This window comes from Emys orbicularis, chromosome 11 (assembly GCF_028017835.1).
Source record: "Emys orbicularis isolate rEmyOrb1 chromosome 11, rEmyOrb1.hap1, whole genome shotgun sequence".
NCBI lineage: Eukaryota > Metazoa > Chordata > Testudines > Emydidae > Emys > Emys orbicularis.
In genome coordinates this window covers 67,919,868-67,931,094 of record NC_088693.1, presented here as the reverse complement: position 1 = coordinate 67,931,094, position 11,227 = coordinate 67,919,868, and the positions used below count along the sequence as shown (strand labels likewise).

Below are 11,227 nucleotides of genomic sequence, written 5' to 3'. Positions count from 1 at the left end.
TCTGTGCAAATCTCAAAGTGTATGTTTATTAAGCAAACATTTCAAAATCAAAAATAAAATGGTCAGATCAACCCCCTTGAGCCTTTTTTGCTATAGTTCTAGCTAGAAAGACAGATCTGCAACAAACTAACCAATAAAATCCACGTACCCAGTGATTCCAAGAGGGAAAAGGAACAAGAACACAGATGTGCCTTTTCCTCTTTGGGGATGGTGCTGCGATCCCTTCCACTCCCACTCACTGGCATTCCCTGATTGGTCTCTAAACTTTTTCTCATGATTACTGGTTAACTGCGCCTCGTATTCAGACATTTACCTTACAAGGCTGAACCCCAGTTTGTCCATATCAGCTCCATCTTCTGGAATATTACGAGCCAAGATTCCTAATTACAAAAACAGTAGTTTTTTTTAACAAAGGATAATTAAAACTTTCTCAGCCTCTTTCTTCAGAGTACATGCTCTCTCTGAGATTTTATTCCATAAACACATTCTGATTAGGTTTAAGTTACAACAGCAGCAGCAAAAATCCCATTGTATTGGCTTTCTGGCTGCTCAACTTTCACTCAAATAGATTTTCCAGCACTAAATCCCGGGGGAACTCCAAGTGCTGAACACAAAGCCCCAAAACAACCGCACTTAATGAGCAGCCAGATGCTTATCTTAAAACGTGGGACTGGTCACCGAAGGCTCTGGTGCATAGGTAAGGAGGAAAAAGCCACCCGTGATCTGCCACCCAACAATACATAAACCCCATGAAACAAATGAGGAGGTAACAAAGTGGAGCCTTGAGCAGAATGAGACAGCTGACAGGCTGGCGTACAGTAAATGGGAGAGGAATCCAGAGCTGAACATCCCCTGAAGAGACCCTACTTTTCCAGTCCTCTCAAGAGTGTGAAATGAGATGGCCAATAGGTCCAACCCTTTGGATCGCAAGTGCTGCAACAGGAGATGAAGCACGAGATGGCTCTTTGGGTGGACTGACCAAATAACTGCAGTTCTTCCAAAAGTAAGAGCTTGAATCACCTCAATGAACAGGGAGCCCGTGAAGCTTACAAAATGCAGGCATCACCCACCAAAGCCAAAGCTGCCATGGGGCCCCATTCTGCAGGCCAAATTCATCTACAGGCCAAGTTCAGTGGAGCTGCACCTGCTGGAACAGGTTTAAATTTCAGTCTGCCAGGAGTTTGCAAGGGAAGCCCAAGGCAGGCCACATTGCATTGCAGTAAGATCGCTGCATGTCACAACTCTCGAGTACTGTCAGAGCGGAGCTGCTCTGCTTGGAGCTGAAACCAGGCTGAAGTATTCTTCCTGTAGATACGGGCTACGCCCAGGACGACGAGACGTCCATTGTGGTCAATCATCATCAACAGAGAGGGCGGCCACTGCACGTGCAAGAGCGTCCTGGCATGTCTCCTACTGAGTGAACAATGCCTCCTACCTTGTTGCTAGAGTGATGAGAGGTGACTCCTCAGCCTCCAGCATCCTGGAGGGAAGGAACTAGTCTGACGAAAGGGTGCTGGTCAGTGTGCCACACGTTCTAACAGCCAGCGAACGATGCAGCTCCTGTTGATTGCGTGTGGGTTACAACTGGGTGACCTGTAGCTTCATCGGTCCTCATTCCCCAATTCTTCCACCCTGAAGGGCCATCCAGTAAGCCCCCTTGATTTCCGTTTCAAAATGGAAGGACATCGGCAACAACTTACCAGCATGGACTGCGGGGTGCAGGGTTTTCACACGTCCCCCTAACATTTCAGGAAATCCAGTCAGATCGGACACATCTCTGCTCAAGGGGGAAACAAAACATTGAAATGACTGCTCAGCGCTTGACAGATTGAGTGGTTCTGCAGGCTCCATATTCTCATTCATGGCCCTAATCTGGTCCCCCATCAGAGTTTTAACACTGGCTGCAATGGGAAGAGGTTCAGACCCTAAAAATCTCCAAACTTTCAAGGGATGCCCAAGATTAGGAAGGCCAAAAATAAGACTTTGCAGCTTTGCGTGGATGAAAATCATGACTTCTCTGTCTCCAATCACTACTGAAGAGAGAGCACGATTCTCGGAAGTGGCAGGGCCCTATATGTTCACAAGACTGGAGAAGATGAAAGGCATGATAAATAGGTTGTTAGTGTATCACACAACTCAGTTTCTTCCAGTATTGCATCCTTGTCGTGAAGAGCTGGTAGACGTTTCAGGACAGGGAGTCACGGAAACTATTCTGCATTAAGGTTGGTATGGTTTATGGTTCCATTACGTCTGGCATCTCTCTGACACTAGCTAGCAAAATGGTCCTGCGAGTAACCGTTGTTAGCAGAAACATGCTAGGAATGAAGTAACAGAGGGGTAGCTGTGTTAGTCTGAATCTGTAAAAAGCAACAGAGGGTCCTGTGGCACTTTTAAGACTAACAGAGGTATTGGGAGCATAAGCTTTCGTGGGTGAATGCCCACTTCATCTGACGCAAGTAATGGAAATTTCCAGAGGCAGGTATAAATCAGTATGGAGATAACGAGGTTAGTTCAATCAGGGAGGGTGAGGTGCTCTGCTAGCAGTTGAGGTGTGAACACCAAGGGAGGAGAAACTGCTTCTATAGTTGGATAGCCATTCACAGTCTTTGTTTAATTCTGATCTGATAGTGTCAAATTTGCAAATGAACTGGAGCTCAGCAGTTTCAGCAACACCATCACAGGACCTAACCAGATCAGCTACAACATCACCGGCTCATTCACCTGCACGTCCACCAATGTTATATATGCCATCATGTGCCAGCAATGCCCCTCTGCTATGTACATTGGCCAAACTGGACAGTCACTACGCAAGAGGATAAATGGACACAAGTCAGATATCAAGAATGGCAATACACAAAAACCTGTAGGAGAACACTTCAACCTCCCTGGCCACACAATAGCAGATGTAAAGGTAGCCGTCTTACAGCAAAAAAACTTCAGGACCAGACTCCAAAGAGAAACTGCTGAGCTCCAGTTCATTTGCAAATTTGACACCATCAGATCAGGATTAAACAAAGACTGTGAATGGCTATCCAACTACAGAAGCAGTTTCTCCTCTCTTGGTGTTCACACCTCAACTGCTAGCAGAGCACCTCACCCTCCCTGATTGAACTAACCTCGTTATCTCCAGACTGATTTATACCTGCCTCTGGAAATTTCCATTACTTGCGTCTGATGAAGTGGGCATTCACCCACGAAAGCTTATGCTCCAATACTTCTGTTAGTCTTAAAGGTGCCACAGGACCCTCTGTTGCTTTTTACAGATTCAGACTAACACGGCTACCCCTCTGTTACTTGACACCATGCAAGGCACTGCATTTAGCCGTATGGAATGGAAATCTATCAACCTCATGAAGAAACTTGCACAAATACAGACAGATATCATCTTCCTTTCCAAATGCAAACGGATGGACATCATACCAAATGGACTGAAGGTGAAAAATCCATTGCTATCTACATACTGCACAGACCACAGTGAGAGATTATGCCATACCCTATCAAAGAAACTGAGGAACCACCTGATCAGCATCCTATACAGCAAACAGGAAAACATCAAGAAAGCGCTCTCCAACCTGGAGACTTTCATAAATAACCAACCCTCCACACAAATGGACTTTACTAAAATAAGACAGGAGATCTACATTACACACTTCACCTCTCTACAAAGGAAAAAGGACCGTAAGCTGTCTAAAATCCTACCTGCCACATGGGGCCACAACAGGGGTACCCCTAACTCACCCAGCAATATCGTCAATTTATCCAGCTACACACTCAACCCAGCAGAAGTGTCTGTCCTATCTCGGGGACTCTCTTTTTGCCCCAGCACCCCCACGAACATGATACAGTTCTGCGGTGATCTGGAAGCCTACTTTCGCCGCCTCCAACTCAAAGAATACTTTCAAGATAACACTGAACAGCGCACTGATACACAGATACCCTCCCACCAACAACAGAGGAAGAAGAACTCCACATGGACTCCTCCTGAGGGTCGAAATGACAGTCTGGACCTATACATAGAATGCTTCCGCCGACGTGCACAGGCAGAAATTGTGGAAAAACAACATCGCTTGCCTCATAACCTAAGTCGTGCAGAACGCAATGCCATCCACAGCCTCAGAAACCACCCTGACATTATCATCAAAGAGGCTGATAAAGGAGGTGCTGTTGTCATCATGAACAGGTCTGACTACCAGAAGGAGGCTGCCAGACAACTCTCCAATACCAAATTCTACAGGCCACTTTCCTCAGATCCCACTGAAGAATACACTAAGAAACTGCACCATCTACTCAGGACACTCCCGACACTAACACAGGAACAAATCAACATACCCTTAGAGCCCCGACCGGGGTTATTCTATCTACTACCCAAGATCCACAAACCTGGAAATCCTGGACGCCCCATCATCTCGGGCATTGGCACTCTCACTGAAGGACTGTCTGGATATGTGGACTCCCTACTCAGACCCTACGCCACCAGCACTCCCAGCTATCTCCGTGACACCACTGATTTCCTGAGAAAACTACAATGCATTGGTGACCTCCCAGAAAACACCATCCTAGCCACCATGGATGTAGAGGCTCTCTACACAAACATCCCACACACAGATGGAATACAAGCTGTCAGGAACAATATCCCTGATGATGACACAGCTGAGCTCTGTGACTTTATCCTCACGCACAATTATTTCAAATTTGGTGACAATATATACCTCCAGACCAGTGGCACCGCTATGGGCACCCGCATGGCTCCACAATATGCCAACATTTTTATGGCTGACCTGGAACAACGCTTCCTCAGCTCTCGTCCACTCACGCCCCTTCTCTACCTACGCTACATTGATGACATCTTCATCATCTGGACCCATGGGAAGGAGACCCTGGAAGAATTCCACCATGATTTCAACAGCTTCCACCCCACCATCAACCTCAGCCTGGACCAATCTACACGGGAGATCCACTTCCTAGACACTACAGTACAAATAAGCGATGACCACGTTACCACCACCCTATACTGAAAACCCACCGACCGCTACTCCTACCTTCATGCCTCCAGCTTCCACCCCGGATACACCACATGATCCATCGTCTACAGCCAAGCGCTGAGGTAGAACCGCATCTGCTCCAACCCCTCAGACAGAGACCAACACCTACAAGATCTTCACCAAGCATTCTCAAAACTACGATACCCACACAAGGAAATAAAGAAACAAATCAACAGAGCCAGACGTGTACCCAGAAGCCTCCTGCTACAAGACAGGCCCAAAAAAGAAACCAACAGAACTCCACTGGCCATCACCTACAGTCCTCATCTTAAACCTCTCCAACGCATCATCAGTGATCTACAACCCATCCTGGACAATGATCCCTCACTTTCACAGACCTTGGGAGGCAGGCCAGTCCTCGCCCACAGACAACCCGCCAACCTTAAGCATATTCTCACCAGCAACCACGCACCGCACCATAACAACTCTAACTCAGGAACCAACCCATGCAACAAACCTCGATGCCAACTCTGCCCACATATCTACACCAGCAACACCATCACAGGACCTAACCAGATCAGCTACAACATCACCGGCTCATTCACCTGCACGTCCACCAATGTTATATATGCCATCATGTGCCAGCAATGCCCCTCTGCAATGTACATTGGCCAAACTGGACAGTCACTACGCAAGAGGATAAATGGACACAAGTCAGATATCAGGAATGGCAATACACAAAAACCTGTAGGAGAACACTTCAACCTCCCTGGCCACACAATAGCAGATGTAAAGGTAGCCATCTTACAGCAAAAAAACTTCAGGACCAGACTTCAAAGAGAAACTGCTGAGCTCCAGTTCATTTGCAAATTTGACACCATCAGATCAGGGTTAAACAAAGACTGTGAATGGCTATCCAACTACAAAAACAACAAGGAGTCTGGTGGCACCTTAAAGACTAACAGATTTATTTGGGCATTTATTAGCTATGCATCTGAAGAAGTGAGGTTTTTACCCACGAAAGCTTATGCCCAAATAAATCTGTTAGTCTTTAAGGTGCCACCAGACTCCTTGATGTTTTTGTAGATACAGACTAACACGGCTACCCCCTGATACTTGATATCCAACTACAGAAGCAGTTTCTCCTCCCTTGGTGTTCACACCTCAACTGCTAGCAGAGCACCTCACCCTCCCTGATTGAACTAACCTCGTTATCTCCAGACTGATTTATACCTGCCTCTGGAAATTTCCATTACTTGCGTCTGATGAAGTGGGCATTCACCCACGAAAGCTTATGCTCCAATACTTCTGTTAGTCTTAAAGGTGCCACAGGACCCTCTGTTGCTTTATGCTAGGAATGCTCGTTTAACTCTCTTCCACAATTTAACTGATTTCTGACATTTAACAAGGTATAGAGCTGTATTTTATGTAAAACCTACATCCAACGCAGCATAATAGAGGAAGGACACTGGTTTCCATATCTGCCCTGAACAGCACAGCAGGAGTTCCCAAAATAAATAAACAAATAAATCTAATGGGCATCAGCTGCTTTTCCCATGAATGGAAACAAAGCATGTATTTTTTAATCAAATTAAGCTGACCTGCACAGTTATTTTGTGAATGGGCTTTTATACTGAAATAACCAGCCAAGTCAACGTGACCTACAAAAAAACAACATTACCTCTGTCTTAAACTATTTTATCCTGGAAGATATGGACTAGATAACTTAATAAGAACTTGTACAAATGAGCTGTGAGATCAATCTTAGAAGAAACATTATATGGGGTAGCTAACACAATCATTTTAAAGATCCAGCATTTTAGATACAGTATTATTATTCCGCTCTCAGACAGACATTCAAGGTATCAGCACCATTCCTCCTATAAAATGTGGCTTTAATCCCACTGCTGTTATATTGTTCACTTTTCTTCATAGTTAACCATAGCTAATGCATTAAGAAATTATGGATTTGCTTTTCATTTCCTTCACCTCGTGACTGTTTATAATTAGAAGGAACTGTAAATTGGGGAGGGAATGAGACTAACGTGACCATCCCTAAGTGCTGTCACCTCTAGAGAGAGGGACCAGAAACACAACCTCAGGGGAATTTTGGAGGAAGCATAAATTCATGGAGACGCCACCACAGCTTCTCTTGCCACGGTCATTTGAGGAGAGGGTGAACAACAGCCAGTCAAGCCAAGCGCTTTAACAGATTTGCCATCATTACACGGGAAACTATTTATATTTGACTGAAACTGCTTTTGAATGGTGGAGTGCGGAGACCCAGAATCAAAACATTTCCTCAAATCACAGGCCGAACTGGCTCGAGACTCTGCGTGCCTCCCTTTTCAGTGGAGGAGTGCTCACGCTTTCCTGCCTGTCACACACTGAGGACACCCCAAATCATTTGCCACTTTTGAAAAGCCAGGCCATCGTTTTCAGACAGATAATTTGTGGTTTTGAACAGAAATAATCTCCAAATCCCCATAAAACCCTGTAACATTCCCTACCCTCCAAGAAGGGGCAAAGACCAGTTTTCAGCTGCCAGCAGAGACTAGCATTAAGGCCTGATTTTTTAAAACAACATATTGCCTCACAGGAGAGGAACTGGGTCAGGGCAAACATGAGAACACCTGGATTGCAGGAACCCTCACTTCCCCATCAGTCACCACACACACTCCCTCATCTCAACAGTCTTTGGACTCAATCTGTTTCCAGCCAAGGAGCCAGACCTTGAGTTCTGTTGCATTTAAATGGTACAGTTCCCTCCCCGTCTTCGCCTCAAATCACGGCCAACTAATCAAATGATTTAACATTTTCAGAAGGTTTGATGTATTTTTGGTTGGGAATAACGTTGACACTGAGAGAGAGAGAGAGAGAGCTCTTACCTGACGTTCAGGCCAGCATGCCTAAGACAGTTTGCTGTTCCTCCAGAGGCAACCAAACCCAACCCAAGAGAGTTGAGGCATTTTGCAAATTCCACCAGGCCAGTCTTGTCTGAGACGCTGAATAAAGCTAGGAGAAGAAGAGAAGAGAGGGAACATTCTGGTAACACACAGGTGGATTTTTTCCCCCTTTACCACATTGCATAAAGTAACAGATTTGAGGCCAAATATGCAGCTAACCTCACTAAACAATTTTTAAATCAAAATTAGAAATTACTCCTGTAGACAATCTGCGTGTTCAAATGCCAACAGGGTCTGCTGCTGGCTGAGTAACTGCCCAATCTAACAGTATCATTAAACATTTGCCCATACTCCTGGAAGGCCGTGCGGCCTAGTAGAAAGAGAACTGAACTGGCAGTAGGTTCTACACTCCCAGCTCTGCCACTGGCCTGCTGGATGACCTCGGGCAAGTCATTTCACCTCTCTGTGCCTCCGTTTCCCCATCTGTAAAACGGGAATAATGACACTGACCTCCTTCGTAAAGCAATTTGAGATCTATGGATGAAAAGATAGGAGCTAGGTATTGTTTATAATAATAGTGTTTAGGTGAGGTTTTGGGGGTGAGATTTGAATGCCCAATTCCCATTCATTTAAAAACTAATAATTTTGATTATTAATATGAATGGGAATTATGGTGGGGGGGCGCGCAAATTATGTTGACAGCTTTGAAGAGCTCAGTCAGTATACTTTTTCTAAAACACATGCTTAGCTCCAGTCATAAGGTGTTCGCTTACACAGGAAGGAAGATAATTCCCGGCTGACGTTTTCTGGCCTGTGTAATGCAGGAGGTCAGCTGAAATAACCACAATGGTTGCCTTTTGGCATTTCAAATTAGTCTAATTCCACCTGCAAGACCAACATACAACTGCAAATTTTTTTTGTGCTCAAACGGAGTGTCCACAACTCTGAAAAATAAGGCCCCGGATATTTACAAAAATAGCAAGTTGCTTATTTCACTTGGCTTGTGAGTAGCTAATGGAAACTTTACAAGGGAAGAACAACAGTGTCTATGAATGGATTTATCAAAAGGTGGCGCACGGTGACCGTGAATTCTTATCTACTATCTTAGCAGTGCAGATTAATGGCACCTACAACCCACAGTTCACAGATCCAGCACATTGATATCATTAAGCCCTGAACTTGCAAACATTTGCCTCTGAGTAACTTCATGCATAAAAAGTTACTCAGATGTGTTTGCAGGGTCATACCGAGCAGGAATAGATGCAGTTGCTACTGTCCTGAGCAGTGCTGCTCCGAGTTAACCAGATTTTATATTTCAAAGTGCTTTACAAGCATTAAACACACACACTCCTAGGTATACCTTCATTTTATGATGGGTAAACCGAGGAAAAGAAAGGTTAAGTTACTTGCCTAAGCAAGTGCCATAGCAAATTGGTCTCAGGAATAGAAAACGCAGGCCCAGTCCCCTGCTGTAACTACAAGATCTTAACCAATGCCCTGACCAGGGGTTTGGATCCGTACATGCAGACCCCCAGAGCACCAAAGAACTGATTGCAAAGCTGGGGCTCTTAACATTTCTAAGTGAGGACACCAGGTCCCAGAAGATCAATGAGCAGAGAGGCAGTTTTTTATTCACTATTTTGAAAGAGCTTCTGTGTATTCATAGCTGCATCTGCTTATACTTCCAGCCAAATAACTTTAAAAAACTCTTGTTCACTCTATCAGCCCTGCAGAGCCACCGTAGCTATAGAGCGAGCTGGGTTCTAGTCAGCGCCAGATATCACCCCAACTAATAACTAAGGCCATGTCCACACTTACAAGCTTACAGCAGCCCTGCTGTAAGAGCATTCATGTAGCCATGTTACGCTGACTTTATGTTGCTCAGGGGTGTGAAAAAAAACACACCCCTGAGCAACAAAAGTTTTGCTGACATAGGTGCTAGTATGGACACGGCCTAAATGCCATGTTAACAGTCATGGCATGGGGCCAATTCACGGTTGTGCCTTGCACTTTGTGCAGTTATTTACATCTATGCATCTTACTAGATGACCTCCTGAGGGCTCTTCCAACCCTAATCGTCTATGATTCTATGAAATGGCGCTAGGGTGACCAGACAGCAAATGTGAAAATTCGAGACAGGGGTTGGGGATAATAGGAGCCTATATAAGAAAAAGACCCAAAATTTGGTACTGTGTCTATAAAATCGGGACATCTGGTCACCCTAAATGGCACGCTCCCAGATCTAAAATGCTATTTAGAAACATTTTGCACATGCTTTACAGTCATGTGACACTGGTGCAAATGACTGTGATTTGGAAACCCTGGACAATTGCAAAGGGAACCCAACCAAACCCCAATCCCTGTGCTGGTTGTTTCTTACATTTCAAACAGGATTTCACTGCACCCTTGCTGGGCGTGAGGGATTTTGAGGTGGGAGAATCCAACTAATATTTTTAACACCCAACATAAAAAAATTCTCCCAGGCCCCATTTCAACCTGCTCAGGGATGTACAGAGATCGTGTTTCAAACACCTGCTCAGAAGCGTCATCGGCTCTTCTCTCCCCCCACCCCTTTTTCCATGGCCTGGGGCACCAGCAGCTCAACGCCCTTTCGCTGGACCGAGCATCAGCTCCGGATCCAAGCAATGCATCGTCCGGCCCATACAATACAGCCCCGGATTTAACCCCCTCCTCCCACAGACCCCAGTCACGCTGCGCCCCAACCCCCGCCCCACGCAATCACGAAGGGTTAATGCCCCCCCTCCCGCGGGCTAGGCCGGAGGCTGCTGCAGGAAAGGCTCAGACACTGCAGCTGCAAAAGGGGGGGGGGGGCGCTGCAAGACCCCCGGGCGCGCGGCGCGGGGCATTACCCAGCTGCTGCCCCGTAGCCATGCTCTGCGGCGGGCCCGATCCCGGCGGCGGCTGCACCCGGGGGGGAGAGAGCAATGCACGTGGGGCGGCCCTAGGAAGCGCCGGGCAGGAAGTGGGGTTGCAGCTGCATGCTGGGAGCGGCGGAGCCGTCTGCGGAGACCCAGCGCTACGTCCCCCAAGGGCGGGGACCAGCCGAATACAAAACGCAGAGCCACGCGCCGCCCAATGCCTGCTGCAGGCCCCCACGTGCGTCTGCACCCCCCAGGCAGGGCCGCGCCCCCGCCCCGGGAAATTGCCTGCATGCGACAAACCAAACTTCGGATCCTCATCCCAAGCCTAGCTAGGAAGGTTTGACCAGTGTAGCCGTACCAGCAAATTGTAGATGCAGTTTTACTAGCAACCCCCCCCCTCCTCCTAACCAACCCACCACCACCACAACAAAAACTTCTAACTTCTTATACCACTGGC

At 46.5% G+C, this 11,227-nt stretch overlaps 1 protein-coding gene across 1 annotated transcript in view; it reads right to left on the bottom strand.

Annotated features, from left to right (window-relative positions):
* Positions 1-10,868, bottom strand: part of ATIC (5-aminoimidazole-4-carboxamide ribonucleotide formyltransferase/IMP cyclohydrolase) — a 35,173-nt gene extending 24,305 nt beyond the window's left edge. The window contains exons 1-4 of the mRNA XM_065413059.1: positions 10,759-10,868; positions 7,871-7,997; positions 1,701-1,777; positions 314-380 (exon numbers count right to left, since the gene is read on the bottom strand). Coding sequence (XP_065269131.1) covers positions 314-380; positions 1,701-1,777; positions 7,871-7,997; positions 10,759-10,780 — 293 coding nt within the window. The 5' untranslated portion in view covers positions 10,781-10,868. The remainder of the gene's footprint in view (positions 1-313; positions 381-1,700; positions 1,778-7,870; positions 7,998-10,758) is intronic.
* Positions 10,869-11,227: the final 359 nt, after the last annotated feature.